This window comes from Heterodontus francisci, chromosome 25 (assembly GCF_036365525.1).
Source record: "Heterodontus francisci isolate sHetFra1 chromosome 25, sHetFra1.hap1, whole genome shotgun sequence".
Classification (NCBI taxonomy): domain Eukaryota; kingdom Metazoa; phylum Chordata; class Chondrichthyes; order Heterodontiformes; family Heterodontidae; genus Heterodontus; species Heterodontus francisci.
This window is the reverse complement of record NC_090395.1, coordinates 17603293-17626823: the sequence shown is the minus strand read 5'-3', so window position 1 is coordinate 17626823 and position 23531 is coordinate 17603293. Positions and strand designations below refer to the sequence as shown.

Below are 23531 nucleotides of genomic sequence, written 5' to 3'. Positions count from 1 at the left end.
AGCACTGACACTGGCAGGAGGGTGTAATTACAGTGTGACAAGTTTACATGGGGTGCTCCCAGCATAAATGTGGTCACAGGAATTTATAATGGGGAAAAAGTTGACACAAGAAGCGTGACAACAAAAATTAGGGTGTTGCAGGCAGTCATAAGGTTTTTAACATACAGTTTTCAAAAAGAGGCTGAGAGGGACATCCACTAGGAAGGTGCTGTAGGATCGGAATGTGGAGTACCAAAGAGCTATAACAAGTATGCAGGCAATACCTTGAGCCAGCAGGAAAGTTGTTCCTGAGCTCTGCCTGGCCAAAGTGGTTCTGGCTCAGCTCAGCTCAGCTCAGACATTTTCCAGCACCCTTGTGAACACTCCCAGGTCTGGTCTGGTGCTACTCTAACCCACAAACCTCTTCCCTCACTTGTTTTCGAGACCCACAAAGTAGAGTTAATCACCATGTTAGTGAGACCAAAGACCAACCGGGCTTTCAGGGCACAAGTTCCTCCGAGCTCCACAAATATACATCAGCACCAATTCAAACTTCGCTCACCTGAAAATCCCGGATGTAAGTGAGGAAGAAACTGAGGAAGGAAAAGGCAAGGGACCATTCCGAGATTGTACTGACCATGTGCAATGTGTAGCCCTGCCAAAAAAATAAAAACAGGGGGCCAAAACTTAGCATCAATACATCAAACCCAGAATCCATCCTGTCTCAGTCCAAACTCAGTGACCACTGCATTCAATCCACAGCAGCCAAGGCAGAGTGCCCTCCAGACTCAGTCTCCACTATATTCATTTCCTCTTGTGGGGGAGTCCTGAGCAAGGAGGCATAATCTTAAAATTACAGCTAGATCATTCGGGGTGATGTCAGGCAGCACGTCTTCACACAAAGGGTACTGGAAATCTGGAACATTCTGCCAAAAGGCTGTGAATGCTGGGACAAAATGGAAGCTGACAGATTTTGTTGGATAAGGAGGGGTACGGAGTAAAGGCAGGTAAATGACGTTCAGGAATGAGCAACCAAGCACTGATTGAATAGTGCAGCAGGCTCAAGGGACTGAATGCCTCACTCCTGTTCCCATATAAAAGCCTCAAGAGCTGAATAGCCTTTTTTCTGGGCTCTCTTCTTGGTTTCCCTGGGCTTTGTTCCCAGTTTCCCAGACTTTGTTCCCCATTTCCCAAGCTCTGTTCTCTACTTCCCAGGCTCTATTCTTCATTGCCTGGGCTCAGTTCCCCATTTCCCAGACTCTGTTCTCCACTTCCCCAGGCTCTGTTCCCCGTTTCCCCAGACTCCTATCCCCGTTTCCCCAGGTTCTGTTCCCCATTTCCCCAGGCCCAGGTTTGTTGCTAGTTAATCTTTATCTCCTTCATCACTCTCCTGATGCTGATGACTATTAGAGTGTGTTACCATACCCTAATGTTACCATATCCCTGTGTGGTTCCTGTGCAGCCCCTGGCTCTGCAGGAGCACTGATCGTGAAATCCCGCTAATGTCCCACAATTCCCTATATGTACTCCTGTGTGAGGGGAGAAGAGGACTCACCTGCAGCTGTACTCATTCATAACATTTAACCTATTCTGGGCTATGGCTCAGGGCTAGTGGCCCTCCAATACCTTGCCCAGGTAGCTATTCATAATTGAATCAGTAGAGTAAATGCCAATGACATCAAGGGATTTGGGGATAATGTGGGAAAAAGGCACTGAAGTGGATAATCAGCCATGATTGTACTGAATGGCAGAGCAGGCTCAATGGGCTGAATGGCCACGTGCTGCTCCAATGTTCCTATGAGTGAGTGTTGGCAGGATATTGAACTATGGGAGCCATCCCAGGAAGTCAATTTCTGTCCTCACCTGGCTTGGGAACAGGACAGAAATGTGTTTGTAGAGGACACATCACCCTCAGATAATGTAAAACACTATCCGAATGACACCACATCCTGATCACATTTCCTGAACCTGGACACTGGAAAATGCTCTCCTCCCAAATGCAAGATGCAACATTCTGATATTAGCAAGCAATACTAGCATCAAACAATCACACGTTATTTACAAATGACAATTAAAGAGTGAAGTATCACTTTATTCTGCACTAACAACACAGCGGCACAGTGGTGTAGTGGTTAGCACCGCAGCCTCACAGCTCCAGGGACCTGGGTTCGATTCTGGGTACTGCCTGTGTGGAGTTTGCAAGTTCTCCGTGTGACCATGTGGGTTTTCGCTGGGTGCTCTGGTTTCCTCCCACAGCCAAAGACTTGCAGGTTGATAGGTAAATTGGCTGTTGTAAATTTCCCCTAGTGTAGGTAGGTGGTAGGGAATATGGGATTACTGTAGGATTAGTATAAATGGGCGGTTGTTGGTCAGCACAGACTTGGTGGGCCGAAGGGCCTGTTTCAGTGCTGTATCTCTAAATGAATAAACATGCCTTAAACTCAATGTCAGATAGCAGCCTTCCTGAATCAGTGGGAATTTTCTAACACATGGTCTTCCTGCCCATTGGGCACCAAATTGTGCAAATTAGAGTTGTTTCCTGCTTGAAACCAGCACCCATGTTTAACTTTTTTTCTTCAGAGTCTAACATTCACACAAACCCTTAAGAATCTTCGAACTAAGCTACTGAGAAGCGTAAGGGAGTAGAGTTTCCACCTGTCTGATAACAAAAGCACACCTTACTAACCGTAGCCTAAGAACGCAAGCCCAAGTTAGGATTTGAGAGGACGTGTTTCCAAAGATGACCTAACCATGAAATGGGGATTTCATTTTCTCTTCTGTTAGTACTGAAGAGCTTGCGGTGCCCATTGAATCAGGCCTCAGCAGGGGAGCAGGGAGAATAATGATTCAAAAAGGACAACATCTGCACCTTCAATAGAGTCTGTATGGAATGGAAGCAGCTGGATGGATTGAGATATTCACTTATTCAAAGCTTACCTTCTCTGTTGGGTTCCAATGTAGCTTCATTGCCATATCAATGGCAGAGATTGTTGTGTAGAGAGTCACAGAGGAGATAAACACTGGAAAGGAGGGAGTCATGGAAACAACAGGTAACGACAGACAATTTTAGAGAGCAGAGACTTTATACCCCTTGAACTGGATAATGGAACTCAGCAAAGATTAATGATCAAGACTAGAACTAGGGAACACAGTTTAAAAATAAGGGTTGTTCACTTAAAATGGAGACAAGGAGTCTTTGGAACTCTCTTCCCCAGAGAGTGGTGGAGTCAGTGTCACTGAATATTTTTAAGGCAGAGGGATATAAATTCTTGACTAACAAGGGAGTCAAAGGGTATTGCGGGGGGTGGGGGGTGGGGGGGGTAGGCGGGAAAGTGGAGTTGAGGCCACAATCAGATCAGCCATGATCATACCGAATGCCGGAGCAGGCACAAAGGGGCCGAATGGCCTACTCCTGTTCCTATTACTTATGTTCTTATATTCTACTCAACAATATTTTAGAGAGTCACACCAATTAGACACCAACCTCTGGGGTTCCCTACTCATCTCCTGAAAGTAACATTCAGTTTAAGTGTGCTCAATAAAAACATACAAACTAGGAACAGAAGTAAGCCTGCTCCGGCATTCAATATGATCATGGCTGATCTGATTGTGGCCTCAACTCCACTTTCTCGCCTACCATACCCCCCCCCCCCACCCCCGCAATACCCTTTGACACTTTCCCATCCGATCCCCATCTTCCTTACCTCCCTCAGAGACCAAAAATTTATTGATCACAGCTTTGAACATACTCAATGACTGAGCATCCACAGCTCTCTGGGGTAGGGAACTCCAAAGGTCCACAACCCTCTGAATGCAGAAATTTCTCCTCATCTTAGTGCTAAATGATCATCCTCCTTGTCCCCTCGTTCCAGATCTCTAGCCATGGGAAACAGTTTCTCACTATCTTATATGTTTCAATGAGATCGCCTCTCATTCTTCTAAGTTCCAGAGAGTAAAGGCCCATTCTACTCAAGCTCTCCTCATAGGATAATCCCCTCATCAGGAATCAATCTAGTAAACCATTGTTCCAACTCCTTGAAGGCAAGTATATCCTTCCTTAGATTCAAAGCTCAAAACTGTACACAGTACTCCAGGTGTGGTCTCACCAAAGCCCTGTACAATAGCAGCAAGAGTTCCTTATTCTTGTAATGCCACAAGTGTAGCCCCGAGGACCTGGATACAGTGCCGAAAGAAGGTCAATGACCTCACACAAGCGGTCAAGTTATGTGAATGCATCTTCTGTCCTCATCTCCACTCTCTTAAGTCTAAGGGACTCAGACTTGAATAGACATGGTGGAAAACTGTCTTAGCCATTCATCACTAGGTCTGACTGGATCACATAAAACACGACTGGGTCCGACTCTCGTCTGCTAAAACTGCTCAACAATCCAGGATTATCCTGGAATGCAAAGATAGCCCCTGGCTTCTTTTGTCTACGGCAAACCATCTTCTTAAACCCCTCTTGTGGTGCTCTTGTGAAGTGCCTTGGAATATTTCATTACATGAAAGGCACTATATAAATGAGTTGTTATTGTACTCCAATCCCCTTGCAAAAAAGGCCAACATACCATTTGTCTTTCCAATCACTTGCTGTACCTGCATGCTAACTTTGAGTGTATCTTTTACAAGGACGCCCAAATCCCCCTGAACACCAACATTTAATAGTTTCTCACCATTTAAAAAAGTCAGTGTTTCTAATCTTCCTATCAAAGTGAATAACACATTTCCCCGCATTATACTCCATCTACCACCTTCTCGCCCACTCACTTAACCCATCTATATCCCTTTGTGTCCTCCTCACAGCTTTCTTTTCCAGTTAGCTTTGTATTATCAGTAAATTTGATATATTACACTCGATCCCTTCATTTAAGTCATTGATATAGATTGTAAATAGCTGAGGCACCAACACTGATCCTTGTGACACCCCAGCCTGACAAACTGAACATGACCTGTTTATTCCAACACTCTTGTTTCTGTCCTTTAACCAATCCTCTATCCATGCTAATCGATTACCCCTCAATCCCATGAGCCCTTATCTTGTGCATCAACTTTAGTGTGGCACCTTATCAAATGCCTTTTGAAAATCTAAATATACTACATCCACTGGTTCCCCATTATCTATCCTGCTAGTTACATCCTCAAAAAACACCAATAGACTTGTCAAATTTCCTTTTTATAAAACCATTTTGACTCTGCCTAATCATATTATGACTTTCTAAGTGCCCTGTTACCACTTTTTGAATAATAGATTCCAGCATTTTCCTGACTACTGATGTCAGGCTAACTGGTCTGTAGTTCCCTCTTTTTTCTCTCCCTCCTTTCTTGAATAGTGCTGTTACATCGACTAACTCCCAATCTGCTGGGATCATTCTAGAGTCTAGGGACTTTTGGAAAATCACAACCAGTGCATGCACTATCTCCGCAGTTACCTCTTTTCGAACCCTAGAATGTAGAGAGTCAGATCCAGGGAATCTGTCAGCTTTTCTCAGTGGAACACAGATTCACTGAAAATTAGGAAATATTTCTTTAAATATTTTCCATTACTCATCTACTGCCATATCTTTTAATCTAAGTTCCCAACTTACTTGAGCTAACTCGCCCCTCATACATATGTTTATTTTATTCATTCATGGAATGTGGGCGTCGCTGGCGCGGCCAGCATTTATTGCCCATCCCTAATTGCCCTGGAGAAGGTGTTGGTGGGCTGCCTTCTTGAACCGCTGCAGTCCGTGTGGGGTAGGTACACCCACAGTGCTGTTAGGAAGGGAGTTCCAGGATTCTGACCCAGCGACAGTGAAGGAACGGCGATATAGTTCCAAGTCAGGATGGTGTGTGGCCTGGAGAGGAACTTGCAGGAGGTGGTGTTCCCATGCATCTGCTGCCCCTGTCCTTCCAGGTGGTCAGTGGTAAGCCCCAGGATGCTGATGTAGTTGCCGTTATTTAGGTTCAGTGCTCTAGTTTCAGATTTACGCACAGTGACTGGGTATAGATAGTACCTGGGGACTGTCAACTGTGTCAGATTGGGAGAGGTTTTACCTGGGAATTGGGTGGATGTTCTTTGAAGTGAAACAGGAGAGAGACAGACAGAAAGACAGAGGGATGTGAAAGGGACACAGTGAGAGAGACAAAGCCAGAGAGAGAAGCCAAGAGCAAGTGAATGAATCTGCACAGATCTAATGAACACATTTTATTAATTACACCTCAATGCGAAGGATTGCCAATTATTTAAATCTTGTATCTATACTCCCAGGAACAATCTCTCCCAATCTGACACTCTCACAGTCCCTAGGAACAATCTCTCCCAATCTGACACACCCACAGTCCCCAGGTACAATCTCTCCCAATCCAACACACCCACAGTTCCCAGGTACAATCTCTCGAAATCTGACATACCCACAGTCCCCAGGTACAATCTCTCCCAATCCGACACACCCACAGTCCCCAGGTACAATCTCTCCCAAACCGACACACCCACAGTCCCCAGGTACAATCTCTCCCAATCTGACACACCCACAGTCCCCAGGTACAATCTCTCCCAATCTGACACACCCACAGTCCCCAGGTACAATCTCTCTCAATCTGACAGACCCACAGTCCCCAGGTACAATCTCTCCCAATCTGACATACCCAAAGTCCCCAGGTACAATCTCTCCCAATCCGACACACCCACAGTCCCCAGGTACAATCTCTCCCAATCTGAGACACCCACAGTCCCCAGGTACAATCTCTCCCAATCCGACACAACCACAGTACCCAGGTACAATCTCTCCCAATCCGACAACCACAGCTCCCAGGTACAATCTCTCCCAATCCGACACAACCACAGTCGCCAGGTACAATCTCTCCCAATCTGACACACCCACAATCCCCAGGTACAATCTCTCACAATCTGACACACCCATAGTCCACAGGTACAATCTCTCCAAATCTGAAACACCCATAGTCCCCAGGTACAATCCCTCCCAATCCGACACAACCACAGTCCCCAGGTACAATCTCTCCCAATCCGACACACCCACAATCCCCAGGTACAATCTCTCCCAATCCGACACACCCACAATCCCCAGGGACAATCTCTCCCAATCCGACACAACCATAGTCCCCAGGTACAATCTCTCCCAATCCGACACACCCACAGTCCCCAGGTACAATCTCTCCCAATCTGACACACCCACAGTTCCCAGGTACAATCTCTCCCAATCCGACACACCCACAGTCCCCAGGTACAATCTCTCCCAATCCGACACAACCACAGTTCCCAGGTACAATCTCTCACAATTGAACACACCCACAGTCCCCAGGTACAATCTCTCCCAATCCGACACAACCACAGCCCCCAGGTACAATCTCTCCCAATCCGACACAACCACAGTCGCCAGGTACAAACTCTCCCAATCTGACACACCCACAATCCCCAGGTACAATCTCTCCCAATCTGACACACCCACAATCCCCAGGTACAATCTCTCCCAATCCGACACAGCCACAGGTCCCAGGTAAAATCTCTCCCAATCCGACACAACCACAGTTCCCAGGTACAATCTCTCCCAATCCGACACAACCACAGTCGCCAGGTACAATCTCTCCCACTCTGACACACCCACAATCCCCAGGTACAATCTCTCCCAATCTGACACACCCACAATCCCCAGGTACAATCTCTCCCAATCCGACACAGCCACAGTTCCCAGGTAAAATCTCTCCCAATCCGACACAACCACAGTTCCCAGGTACAATCTCTCCCAATCTGACACAACCACAGTCGCCAGGTACAATCTCTCCCAATCTGACACACCCACAATCCCCAGGTACAATCTCTCCAAATCTGACACACCCATCGTCCCCAGGTACAATCTCTCCCAATCTGACACACCCACAGTCCCCAGGTACAATCTCTCCCAATCCGACACAACCACAGTTCCCAGGTACAATCTCTCACAATCTGACACACCCATAGTCCAAAGGTACAATCTCTCCCAATCCGACACAACCACAGTTCCCAGGTACAATCTCTCCCAATCCGACACAACCACAGTCGCCAGGTACAATCTTTCCCAATCTGACACACCCACAATCCCCAGGTACAATCTCTCCCAATCTGACACACCCATAGTCCCCAGGTACAATCTCTCCCAATCTGACACACCCACAGTCCCCAGGTACAATCTCTCCCAATCTGACACACCCACAGTCCCCAGGTACAATCTCTCCCAATCCGACACAACCACAGTTCCCAGGTACAATCTCTCCCAATGCGACACAGCCATAGTCGCCAGGCACAATCTCTCCCAATCCGACACAACCACAGTTCCCAGGTACAATCTCTCCCAATCTGACGCACCCATAGTCCCCAGGTACAAACTCTCCCAATTGAACACACCCACAGTACCCAGGAACAATCTCTCCCAATCCGACACAACCACAGCCCCCAGGTACAATCTCTCCCAATCCGACACAACCACAGTCGCCAGGTACAAACTCTCCCAATCTGACACACCCACAATCCCCAGGTACAATCTCTCCCAATCTGACACACCCACAATCCCCAGGTACAATCTCTCCCAATCCGACACAGCCACAGTTCCCAGGTAAAATCTCTCCCAATCCGACACAACCACAGTTCCCAGGTACAATCTCTCCCAATCTGACACAACCACAGTCGCCAGGTACAATCTCTCCCAATCTGACACACCCACAATCCCCAGGTACAATCTCTCCCAATCTGACACACCCATCGTCCCCAGGTACAATCTCTCCCAATCTGACACACCCACAGTCCCCAGGTACAATCTCTCCCAATCCGACACAACCACAGTTCCCAGGTACAATCTCTCACAATCTGACACACCCATAGTCCAAAGGTACAATCTCTCCCAATTGAACACATCCACAGTCCCCAGGTACAATCTCTCCCAATCCGACACAACCACAGTCGCCAGGTACAAACTCTCTCAATCTGACACACCCACAATCCCCAGGTACAATCTCTCCCAATCTGACACACCCACAATCCCCAGGTGCAATCTCTCCCAATCCGACACAGCCACAGTTCCCAGGTCCAATCTCTCCCAATCCGACACAACCATAGTTCCCAGGTACAATCTCTCCCAATCTGACACACCCATCGTCCCCAGGTACAATCTCTCCCAATCTGACACACCCACAGTCCCCAGGTACAATCTCTCCCAATCCGACACAACCACAGTTCCCAGGTACAATCTCTCACAATCTGACACACCCACAGTCCCCAGGTACAATCTCTCCCAATCTTACACAACCACAGTTCCCAGGTACAATCTCTCCCAATCCAACACAACCATAGTCCTCAGGTACAATCTCTCCCAATCTGACACACCCACAATCCCCAGGTACAATCTTTCGAAATCCGACACACCCACAACCCCCAGGTACAATCTCTCCCAATCCGACACACCCACAATCCACAGGTACAATCTCTCCCAATCCGACACAACCATAGTCCCCAGGTACAATCTCTCCCAATCTGACACAACCACAGTACCCAGGTACAATCTCTCCCAATCTGACACACCCACAGTTCCCAGGTACAATCTCTCCCAATCCGACACACCCACAGTCCCCAGGTACAATCTCTCCCAATCCGACACAACCACAGTTCCCAGGTACAATCTCTCCCAATCTGACACAACCACAGTCGCCAGGTACAATCTCTCCCAATCTGACACACCCACAATCCCCAGGTACAATCTCTCCCAATCTGACACACCCATCGTCCCCAGGTACAATCTCTCCCAATCTGACACACCCACAGTCCCCAGGTACAATCTCTCCCAATCCGACACAACCACAGTTCCCAGGTACAATCTCTCACAATCTGACACACCCATAGTCCAAAGGTACAATGTCTCCCAATTGAACACATCCACAGTCCCCAGGTACAATCTCTCCCAATCCGACACAACCACAGTCGCCAGGTACAAACTCTCTCAATCTGACACACCCACAATCCCCAGGTACAATCTCTCCCAATCTGACACACCCACAATCCCCAGGTGCAATCTCTCCCAATCCGACACAGCCACAGTTCCCAGGTCCAATCTCTCCCAATCCGACACAACCATAGTTCCCAGGTACAATCTCTCCCAATCCGACACAACCACAGTCCCCAGGTACAATCTCTCCCAATCTGACACACCCACAATCCCCAGGTACAATCTCAACCAATCTGACACACCCATAGTCCCCAGGTTAAATCTCTCCCAATATGACACACCCACAGTCCCCAGGTACAATCTCTCCCAATCTGACACAACCACAGTTCCCAGGTACAATCTCTCCCAATCCAACACAACCATAGTCCTCAGGTACAATCTCTCCCAATCTGACACACCCACAATCCCCAGGTACAATCTTTCCCAATCCGACACACCCACAATCCCCAGGTACAATCTCTCCCAATCCGACACACCCACAATCCACAGGTACAATCTCTCCCAATCCGACACAACCATAGTCCCCAGGTACAATCTCTCCCAATCTGACACAACCACAGTACCCAGGTACAATCTCTCCCAATCTGACACACCCACAGTTCCCAGGTACAATCTCTCCCAATCCGACACAACCACAGTTCCCAGGTACAATCTCTCCCAATCCGACACAACCACAGTCCCCAGGTACAATCTCTCCCAATCTGACACACCCACAATCCCCAGGTACAATCTCAACCAATCTGACACACCCATAGTCCCCAGGTACAATCTCTCCCAATATGACACACCCACAGTCCCCAGGTACAATCTCTCCCAATCTGACACAACCACAGTTCCCAGGTACAATCTCTCCCAATCCAACACAACCATAGTCCTCAGGTACAATCTCTCCCAATCTGACACACCCACAATCCCCAGGTACAATCTTTCCCAATCCGACACACCCACAATCCCCAGGTACAATCTCTCCCAATCCGACACACCCACAATCCACAGGTACAATCTCTCCCAATCCGACACAACCATAGTCCCCAGGTACAATCTCTCCCAATCTGACACAACCACAGTACCCAGGTACAATCTCTCCCAATCTGACACACCCACAGTTCCCAGGTACAATCTCTCCCAATCCGACACAACCACAGTTCCCAGGTACAAAGTCTCACAATCTGACACACCCACAATCCCCAGGTACAATCTCTCCCAATCTGACACAGCCACAGTTTCCAGGTAAAATCTCTCCCAATCCGACACAACCACAGTTCCCAGGTACAATCTCTCCCAATCTGACACACCCATAGTCCCCAGGTACAATCTCTCCCAATCCGACACACCCACAGTCCCTTGGTACAATCTCTCCCAATCCGACACAACCATAGTTCCCAGGTACAATCTCTCCCAATCCGACACAACCATAGTTCCCAGGTACAATCTCTCCCAATCCGACACAACCATAGTTCCCAGGTACAATCTCTCCCAATCTGACACACCCACAATCCCCAGGTACAATCTCTCCCAATCCGACACAGCCACAGTTCCCAGGTAAAATCTCTCCCAATCCGACACAACCACAGTTCCCAGGTACAATCTCTCCCAATCCGACACAACCACAGTCGCCAGGTACAATCTCTCCCGATCTGACACACCCACAATCCCCAGGTACAATCTCTCCCAATCCGACACAGCCACAATCCACAGGTACAATCTCTCCCAATCCGACACAACCATAGTCCCCAGGTACAATCTCTCCCAATCTGACACAACCACAGTACCCAGGTACAATCTCTCCCAATCTGACACACCCACAGTTCCCAGGTACAATCTCTCCCAATCCGACACAACCACAGTTCCCAGGTACAATCTCTCCCAATCCGACACAACCACAGTCCCCAGGTACAATCTCTCCCAATCTGACACACCCACAATCCCCAGGTACAATCTCAACCAATCTGACACACCCATAGTCCCCAGGTACAATCTCTCCCAATATGACACACCCACAGTCCCCAGGTACAATCTCTCCCAATCTGACACAACCACAGTTCCCAGGTACAATCTCTCCCAATCCAACACAACCATAGTCCTCAGGTACAATCTCTCCCAATCTGACACACCCACAATCCCCAGGTACAATCTTTCCCAATCCGACACACCCACAATCCCCAGGTACAATCTCTCCCAATCCGACACACCCACAATCCACAGGTACAATCTCTCCCAATCCGACACAACCATAGTCCCCAGGTACAATCTCTCCCAATCTGACACAACCACAGTACCCAGGTACAATCTCTCCCAATCTGACACACCCACAGTTCCCAGGTACAATCTCTCCCAATCCGACACAACCACAGTTCCCAGGTACAAAGTCTCACAATCTGACACACCCACAATCCCCAGGTACAATCTCTCCCAATCTGACACAGCCACAGTTTCCAGGTAAAATCTCTCCCAATCCGACACAACCACAGTTCCCAGGTACAATCTCTCCCAATCTGACACACCCATAGTCCCCAGGTACAATCTCTCCCAATCCGACACACCCACAGTCCCTTGGTACAATCTCTCCCAATCCGACACAACCATAGTTCCCAGGTACAATCTCTCCCAATCCGACACAACCATAGTTCCCAGGTACAATCTCTCCCAATCCGACACAACCATAGTTCCCAGGTACAATCTCTCCCAATCTGACACACCCACAATCCCCAGGTACAATCTCTCCCAATCCGACACAGCCACAGTTCCCAGGTAAAATCTCTCCCAATCCGACACAACCACAGTTCCCAGGTACAATCTCTCCCAATCCGACACAACCACAGTCGCCAGGTACAATCTCTCCCAATCTGACACACCCACAATCCCCAGGTACAATCTCTCCCAATCCGACACAACCACAGTTCCCAGGTACAAAGTCTCACAATCTGAAACACCCATAGTCCAAAGGTACAATCTCTCCCAATTGAACACACCCACAGTCCCCAGGTACAATCTCTCCCAATCCGACACAACCACAGCCCCCAGGTACAATCTCTCCCAATCCGACACAACCACAGTCGCCAGGTACAAACTCTCTCAATCTGACACACCCACAATCCCCAGGTACAATCTCTCCCAATATGACACACCCATAGTCCCCAGGTACAATCTCTCCCAATCTGACACACCCACAGTCCCCAGGTACAATCTCTCCCAATCAGACACAACCACAGTTCCCAGGTACAATCTCTCCCAATCCAACACAACCATAGTCCCCAGGTACAATCTCTCCCAATCTGACACACCCACAATCCCCAGGTACAATCTCTCCCAATCCGACACACCCACAATCCCCAGGTACAATCTCACCCAATCCGACACAGCCACAGTTCCCAGGTACAATCTCTCCCAATCCGACACAACCATAGTTCCCAGGTAATATCTCTCCGAATCCGACACAACCACAGTCGCCAGGTACAATCTCTCCCAATCTGACACACCCACAATCCCCAGGTACAATCTCTCCCAATATGACACACCCATAGTCCCCAGGTACAATGTCTCCCAATCTGACACACCCACAGTCCCCAGGTACAATCTCTCCCAATCCAACACAACCATAGTCCCCAGGTACAATCTCTCCCAATCTGACACACCCACAATCCCCAGGTACAATCTCTCCCAATCCGACACACCCACAATCCACAGGTACAATCTCTCCCAATCCGACACAACCATAGTCCCCAGGTACAATCTCTCCCAATCTGACACAACCACAGTACCCAGGTACAATCTCTCCCAATCTGACACACCCACCGTTCCCAGGTACAATCTCTCCCAATCCGACACACCCACAGTTCCCAGGTACAAACTCTCCCAATCCGACACAACCACAGTTCCCAGGTACAATCTCTCCCAATCCAACACAAACAGAGTCGCCAGGTACAAACTCTCCCAATCAGACACACCCACAATCCCCAGGTACAATCTCTCCCAATCCGACACAACCACAGTTCCCAGGTACAAAGTCTCACAATCTGAAACACCCATAGTCCAAAGGTACAATCTCTCCCAATTGAACACACCCACAGTCCCCAGGTACAATCTCTCCCAATCCGACACAACCACAGCCCCCAGGTACAATCTCTCCCAATCCGACACAACCACAGTCGCCAGGTACAAACTCTCTCAATCTGACACACCCACAATCCCCAGGTACAATCTCTCCCAATATGACACACCCATAGTCCCCAGGTACAATCTCTCCCAATCTGACACACCCACAGTCCCCAGGTACAATCTCTCCCAATCAGACACAACCACAGTTCCCAGGTACAATCTCTCCCAATCCAACACAACCATAGTCCCCAGGTACAATCTCTCCCAATCTGACACACCCACAATCCCCAGGTACAATCTCTCCCAATCCGACACACCCACAATCCCCAGGTACAATCTCACCCAATCCGACACAGCCACAGTTCCCAGGTACAATCTCTCCCAATCCGACACAACCATAGTTCCCAGGTAATATCTCTCCGAATCCGACACAACCACAGTCGCCAGGTACAATCTCTCCCAATCTGACACACCCACAATCCCCAGGTACAATCTCTCCCAATATGACACACCCATAGTCCCCAGGTACAATGTCTCCCAATCTGACACACCCACAGTCCCCAGGTACAATCTCTCCCAATCCAACACAACCATAGTCCCCAGGTACAATCTCTCCCAATCTGACACACCCACAATCCCCAGGTACAATCTCTCCCAATCCGACACACCCACAATCCACAGGTACAATCTCTCCCAATCCGACACAACCATAGTCCCCAGGTACAATCTCTCCCAATCTGACACAACCACAGTACCCAGGTACAATCTCTCCCAATCTGACACACCCACCGTTCCCAGGTACAATCTCTCCCAATCCGACACACCCACAGTTCCCAGGTACAAACTCTCCCAATCCGACACAACCACAGTTCCCAGGTACAATCTCTCCCAATCCAACACAAACAGAGTCGCCAGGTACAAACTCTCCCAATCAGACACACCCACAATCCCCAGGTACAATCTCTCCCAATCCGACACAGCCACAGTTCCCAGGTAAAATCTCTCCCAATCCGACACAACCACAGTTCCCAGGTACAATCTCTCCCAATCCTACACAACCACAGTACCCAGGACCAATCTCTCCCAATCTGACACACCCACAATCCCCAGGTACAATCTCTCCCAATCTGACACACCCATAGTCCCCAGGTACAATCTATCCCAATCTGACACAACCATAGTTCGCAGGTACAATCTCTCCCAATCCGACACAACCATAGTTCCCAGGTATAATCTCTCCCAATCCGACACAACCACAGTCCCCAGGTACAATCTCTCACAATCTGACACACCCACAGTCCCCAGGTACAATCTCTCCCAATCCGACACAACCACAGTTCCCAGGTACAATCTCTCCCAATCTGTCACAAGCACAGCTCCCAGGTACAATCTCTCCCAATCTGACACACCCACAGTTCCCAGGTACAATCTCTCCCAATCTGACACACCCATAGTCCCCAGGTACAATCTCTCCCAATCCGACACACCCACAGTCCCCAGGTACAATCTCTCCCAATCCGACACAACCATAGTTCCCAGGTACAATCTCTCCCAATCCGACACACCCACCGTTCCCAGGTACAATCTCTCCGAATCTGACACACCCATAGTCCCCAGGTACAATCTCTCCCAATCCGACACAACCATAGTTCCCAGGTACAATCTCTCCCAATCCGACACAACCATAGTTCCCAGGTGCAATCTCTCCCAATCTGACACACCCACAACCCCCAGGCACAATCTCTCCCAATCCGACACAGCCACAGTTCCCAGGTACAATCTCTCCCAATCCGACACAACCACAGTTCCCAGGTACAATCTCTCCCAATCCGACACAACCACAGTCGCCAGGTACAATCTCTCCCAATCTGACACACCCACAATCCCCAGGTACAATCTCTCCCAATCTGACAGACCCATAGTCCCCAGGTACAATCTCTCCCAATCTGACACACCCACAGTCCCCAGGTACAATCTCTCCCAATCAGACACAACCACAGTTCCCAGGTACAATCTCTCCCAATCCGACACAGCCACAGTCGCCAGGCACAATCTCTCCCAATCCGACACAACCACAGTTCCCAGGTACAATCTCTCACAATCTGACACACCCATAGTCCCCAGGTACAATCTCTCCCAATCCGACACAACCACAGCCCCCAGGTACAAACTCTCCCAATCAGACACACCCACAATCCCCAGGTACAATCTCTCCCAATCTGACATAGCCACAGTTCCCAGGTAAAATCTCTCCCAATCCGACACAACCACAGTTCCCAGGTACAATCTCTCCCAATCCTACACAACCACAGTACCCAGGACCAATCTCTCCCAATCTGACACACCCACAGTCCCCAGGTACAATCTCTCCTAATCTGACACACCCATAGTCCCCAGGTATAATCTCACCCAATCCGACACAACCATAGTTCCCAGGTACAATCTCTCCCAATCCTACACAACCACAGTACCCAGGACCAATCTCTCCCAATCTGACACACCCACAGTCCCCAGGTACAATCTCTCCCAATCCGACACAACCACAGTTCCCAGGTACAATCTCTCCCAATCCGACACAACCACAGTTCCCAGGTACAATCTCTCCCAATCCAACACAACCATAGTCCCCAGGTACAATCTCTCCCAATCTGACACACCCACAATCCCCAGGTACAATCTCTCCCAATCCGACACACCCACAATCCACAGGTACAATCTCTCCCAATCCGACACAACCATAGTCCCCAGGTACAATCTCTCCCAATCTGACACACCCACAATCCCCAGGTACAATCTCTCCCAATCTGACACACCCACAATCCCCAGGTACAATCTCTCCCAATCCGACACACCCACAATCCACAGGTACAATCTCTCCCAATCCGACACAACCATAGTCCCCAGGTAAAATCTCTCCCAATCTGACACAACCACAGTACCCAGGTACAATCTCTCCCAATCTGACACACCCACCGTTCCCAGGTACAATCTCTCCCAATCTGACACACCCATAGTCCCCAGGTACAATCTCTCCCAATCTGACACAACCATAGTCCCCAGGTAAAATCTCTCCCAATCTGACACAACCACAGTACCCAGGACCAATCTCTCCCAATCTGACACAACCACAATCCCCAGGTACAATCTCTCCCAATCTGACACAACCATAGTTCGCAGGTACAATCTCTCCCAATCCGACACAACCATAGTTCCCAGGTACAATCTCTCCCAATCCGACACAACCATAGTTCCCAGGTATAATCTCTCCCAATCCGACACAACCATAGTTCCCAGGTATAATCTCTCCCAATCCGACACACGCATAGTCCCCAGGAACAATCTCTACCAATCTGACACACCCACAGTCCCCAGGTACAATCTCTCCCAATCCGACACAACCATAGTTCCCAGGTACAATCTCTCCCAATCTGACACAACCATAGATCCCAGGTACAATCTCTCCCAATCCGACACAACCATAGTTCCCAGGTACAATCTCTCCCAATCTGACACACCCACAACCCCCAGGTACAATCTCTCCCAATCCGACACAGCCACAGTTCCCAGGTACAAACTCTCCCAATCCGACACAACAACAGTTCCCAGGTACAATCTCTCCCAATCCAACACAAACACAGTCGCCAGGTACAATCTCTCCCAATCTGACACACCCACAATCCCCAGGTCCAATCTCTCCCAATCTGACACACCCACAGTCCCCAGGTACAATCTCTCCCAATCAGACACAACCACAGTTCCCCGGTACAATCTCTCACAATCCGACACAGCCACAGTCGCCAGGCACAATCTCTCCCCATCCGACACAACCACAGTTCCCAGGTACAATCTCTCACAATCTGACACACCCATAGTCCACAGGTACAATCTCTCCCAACTGAACACACCCACAGTACCCAGGTACAATCTCTCCCAATTCGACACAACCACAGCCCCCAGCTACAATCTCTCCCAATCCGACACAACCACAGTCGCCAGGTACAAACTCTCCCAATCAGACACACCCACAATCCCCAGGTACAATCTCTCCCAATCTGACACACCCACAATCCCCAGGTACAATCTCTCCCAATCCGACACAGCCACAGTTCCCAGGTAAAATCTCTCCCAATCCGACACAACCACAGTTCCCAGGTACAATCTCTCCCAATCCTACACAACCATAGTCCCCAGGTACAATCTATCCCAATCTGACACAACCATAGTTCGCAGGTACAATCTCTCCCAATGCGACACAACCATAGTCCCCAGGTACAATCTCTCACAATCTGACACACCCACAGTCCCCAGGTACAATCTCTCCCAATCGACACAACCACAGTTCCCAGGTACAATCTCTCCCAATCTGTCACAAGCACAGCTCCCAGGTACAATCTCTCCCAATCTGACACACCCACAGTTCCCAGGTACAATCTCTCCCAATCTGACACACCCATAGTCCCCAGGTACAATCTCTCCCAATCCGACACACCCACAGTCCCCAGGTACAATCTCTCCCAATCCGACACAACCATAGTTCCCAGGTACAACCTCTCCCAATCCGACACACCCACCGTTCCCAGGTACAATCTCTCCGAATCTGACACACCCATAGTCCCCAGGTACAATCTCCCCCAATCCGACACACCCACAGTCCCCAGGTACAATCTCTCCCAATCCGACACAACGTTAGTTCCGAGGTACAATCTCTCCCAATCTGACACAACCATAGTTCCCAGGTACAATCTCTCCCAATCCGACACAACCATAGTTCCCAGGTACAATCTCTCCCAATCTGACACACCCACAACCCCCAGGTACAATCTCTCCCAATCCGACACAGCCACAGTTCCCAGGTACAATCTCTCCCAATCCGACACAACCACAGTTCCCAGGTACAATCTCTCCCAATCCGACACAACCACAGTCGCCAGGTACAATCTCTCCCAATCTGACACACCCACAATCCCCAGGTACAATCTCTCCCAATCTGACAGACCCATAGTCCCCAGGTACAATCTCTCCCAATCTGACACACCCACAGTCCCCAGGTACAATCTCTCCCAATGAGACACAACCACAGTTCCCAGGTACAATCTCTCCCAATCCGACACAGCCACAGTCGCCAGGCACAATCTCTCCCAATCCGACACAACCACAGTTCCCAGGTACAATCTCTCACAATCTGACACACCCATAGTCCCCAGGTACAATCTCTCCCAATCCGACACAACCACAGCCCCCAGGTACAATCTCTCCCAATCCGACACAACCACAGTCGCCAGGTACAAACTCTCCCAATCAGACACACCCACAATCCCCAGGTACAATCTCTCCCAATCTGACACAGCCACAGTTCCCAGGTAAAATCTCTCCCAATCCGACACAACCACAGTTCCCAGGTACAATCTCTCCCAATCCTACACAACCACAGTACCCAGGACCAATCTCTCCCAATTTGACACACCCACAGTCCCCAGGTACAATCTCTCCTAATCTGACACACCCATAGTCCCCAGGTACAATCTCTCCCAATCCGACACAACCATAGTTCCCAGGTACAATCTCTCCCAATCCTACACAACCACAGTACCCAGGACCAATCTCTCCCAATCTGACACACCCACAGTCCCCAGGTACAATCTCTCCCAATCTGACACACCCATAGTCCCCAGGTACAATCTCTCCCAATCCGACACAACCACAGTCCCCAGGTACAATCTCTCCCAATCTGACACAACCATAGTTCCCAGGTACAATCTCTCCCAATCCGACACACCCTTAGTCCCCAGGTACAATCTCTCCCAATCCGACACAACCACAGTTCCCAGGTACAATCTCTCCCAATCCTACACAACCACAATCCCCAGGTACAATCTCTCCCAATCTGACACAACCATAGTTCGCAGGTACAATCTCTCCCAATCCGACACAACCATAGTTCCCAGGTACAATCTCTCCCAATCCGACACAACCATAGTTCCCAGGTATAATCTCTCCCAATCCGACACAACCATAGTTCCCAGGTATAATCTCTCCCAATCCGACACACGCATAGTCCCCAGGTACAATCTCTACCAATCTGACACACCCACAGTCCCCAGGTACAATCTCTCCCGATGTGACACAACCACAGCTCCCAGGTACAATCTCTCCCAATCTGACACACCCACAGTTCCCAGGTACAATCTCTCCCAATCTGACACACCCATAGTCCCCAAGTACAATCTCTCCCAATCCGACACTACCACAGTCCCCAGGTACAATCTCTCCGAATCTGACACAACCACAATCCCCAGGTAAAATCTCTCCCAATCCGAAACACCCACAGTCCCCAGGTACAATCTCTCCCAATCTGACACACCCACAATCCCTAGGTACAATCTCTCCCAACCCGACACAACCATAGTCCCCAGGTACAATCTGTCCCAATCCGACACACCCACAGTCCCCAGGTACAATCTCTCCCAAACCGACACAACCATAGTTCCCAGGTACAAACTCCCCCAATCCGACACAACCACAGTACCCAGGGACAATCTCTCCCAATCCGAAACAACCATAGTTCCGAGGTACAATCTCTCCCAATCCGACACAACCATAGTCCCCTGGTACAATCTCTCCCAATCCGACACAACCATAGTTCCCAGGGACAATCTCTCCCAATCCGACACAACCATAGTTCCGAGGTACAATCTCTCCCAATCCGACACAACCATAGTTCCCAGGTACAATCTCTCCCAATGCGACACAACCACAGTTCCCAAAAACAATCTCTCCCAATCCGACACAACCACAGTCCCCAGGTACAATCTCTCACAATCTGACACACCCATAGTCCTCAGGTACAAACTCTCCCAATCCGACACAACCATAGATCCAAGTGACAATCTCTCCCAATCCGACACAACCATAGTTCCCAGGTACAATCTCTCCCAATCCGACACAACCGTAGTTCCCAGGTACAATCTCTCCCAATCCGACACAACCACAGTCTCCAGGTACAATCTCTCACAATCTGACACACCCATAGTCCCCAGGTACAATCTCTCCCAATCTGACACACCCACAGTTACCAGGTACAATCTCTCCCAATCTGACACACCCACAGTTCCCAGGTACAATCTCTCCCAATCTGACACACCCACAGTTCCCAGGTACAATCTCTCCCAATCTGACACACCCATAGTCCCCAGGTACAATCTCTCCCAATCCGACACACCCACAGTCTCCAGGTACAATCTCTCCCAATCCGACACAACCACAGTTCCCAGGTACAATCTCTCCCAATCCGACACAACCACAGTACCCAGGTCCAATCTCTCCCAATCCAACACAACCATAGTTCCCAGGTACAATCTCTCCCAATCCGACACAACCATAGTTCGCAGGTACAATCTCTCCCAATCCGACACAACCATAGTTCCCAGGTACAATCTCTCCCAATCCGACACAACCATAGTTCCCAGGTACAATCTCTCCCAATCCGACACAACCACAGCCCCCTTGTTCAATCTCTCACAATCTGACACACCCATAGTCCCAAGGTACAATCTCTACCAATCTGACACACCCACAGTTCCCAGGTACAATCTCTCCCAATCTGACACACCCACAGTTCCCAGGTACAATCTCTCCCAATCTGACACACCCATAGTCACCAGGTACAATCTCTCCCAATCCGACACAACCATAGTTCCCAGGTACAATCTCTCCCAATCCGACACAACCATAGTTCCCAGGTACAACCTCCCAATCCGACACAACCATAGTTCCCAGGTACAATCTCTCCCAATCCGACACAACCATAGTTCGCAGGTAGAATCTCTCCCAATCCGACACAACCATAGTTCCCAGGTACAATCTCTCCCAATCCGACACAACCATAGTTCCCAGGGACAATCTCTCCCAATCCGAAACAACCATAGTTCCGAGGTACAATCTCTCCCAATCCGACACAACCATAGTTCCCAGGTACAATCTCTCCCAATCCGACACAACCATAGTTCCCAGGTACAATCTCTCCCAATCCGACACAACCATAGTTCCCAGGTACAATCTCTCCCAATGCGACACAACCATAGTTCCCAGGTACAATCTCTCCCAATCCGACACAACCACAGTCCCCAGGTACAATCTCTCACAATCTGACACACCCATAGTCCCCAGGTACAATCTCTCCCAATCCGACACAACCACAGTTCCCAGGTACAATCTCTCACAATCTGACACACCCATAGTCCTCAGGTACAAACTCTCCCAATCCGACACAACCATAGATCCAAGGTACAATCTCTCCCAATCCGACACAACCATAGTTCCCAGGTACAATCTCTCCCAATCCGACACAACCGTAGTTCCCAGGTACAATCTCTCACAATCTGACACACCCATAGTCCCCAGGTACAATCTCTACCAATCTGACACACCCACAGTTCCCAGGTACAATCTCTCCCAATCTGACACACCCACAGTTCCCAGGTACAATCTCTCCCAATCTGACACACCCATAGTCACCAGGTACAATCTCTCCCAATCCGACACAACCATAGTCCCCAGGTACAATCTCTCCCAATCTGACACAACCACAGTACCCAGGTACAATCTCTCCCAATCTGACACACCCACAGTTCCCAGGTACAATCTCTCCCAATCCGACACACCCACAGTCCCCAGGTACAATCTCTCCCAATCCGACACAACCACAGTTCCCAGGTACAATCTCTCCCAATCTGACACAACCACAGTCGCCAGGTACAATCTCTCCCAATCTGACACACCCACAATCCCCAGGTACAATCTCTCCCAATCTGACACACCCATCGTCCCCAGGTACAATCTCTCCCAATCTGACACACCCACAGTCCCCAGGTACAATCTCTCCCAATCCGACACAACCACAGTTCCCAGGTACAATCTCTCACAATCTGACACACCCATAGTCCAAAGGTACAATCTCTCCCAATTGAACACATCCACAGTCCCCAGGTACAATCTCTCCCAATCCGACACAACCACAGTCGCCAGGTACAAACTCTCTCAATCTGACACACCCACAATCCCCAGGTACAATCTCTCCCAATCTGACACACCCACAATCCCCAGGTGCAATCTCTCCCAATCCGACACAGCCACAGTTCCCAGGTACAATCTCTCCCAATCCGACACACCCACAATCCACAGGTACAATCTCTCCCAATCCGACACAACCATAGTCCCCAGGTACAATCTCTCCCAATCTGACACAACCACAGTACCCAGGTACAATCTCTCCCAATCTGATACACCCACAGTTCCCAGGTACAATCTCTCCCAATCCGACACAACCACAGTTCCCAGGTACAAAGTCTCACAATCTGACACACCCACAATCCCCAGGTACAATCTCTCCCAATCTGACACACCCACAGTTCCCAGGTACAATCTCTCCCAATCCGACACAACCATAGTTCCCAGGTACAATCTCTCCCAATCCGACACAACCAT

The 23531-nt window shown here is 49.4% G+C and overlaps 1 protein-coding gene across 2 annotated transcripts in view; it reads right to left on the bottom strand.

Moving 5' to 3' along the window:
* LOC137383768 (DNA damage-regulated autophagy modulator protein 2-like) overlaps window positions 1-23531 on the bottom strand; it is a 162978-nt gene that overhangs the window by 7418 nt on the left and 132029 nt on the right. For both annotated transcript variants that reach the window (XM_068056937.1, XM_068056938.1), the window contains 2 exons: window positions 2917-2999; window positions 542-634 (listed from right to left, as the gene is read on the bottom strand). In XM_068056937.1, the coding sequence (XP_067913038.1) occupies window positions 542-634; window positions 2917-2999 (176 nt within the window). The remainder of the gene's footprint in view (window positions 1-541; window positions 635-2916; window positions 3000-23531) is intronic.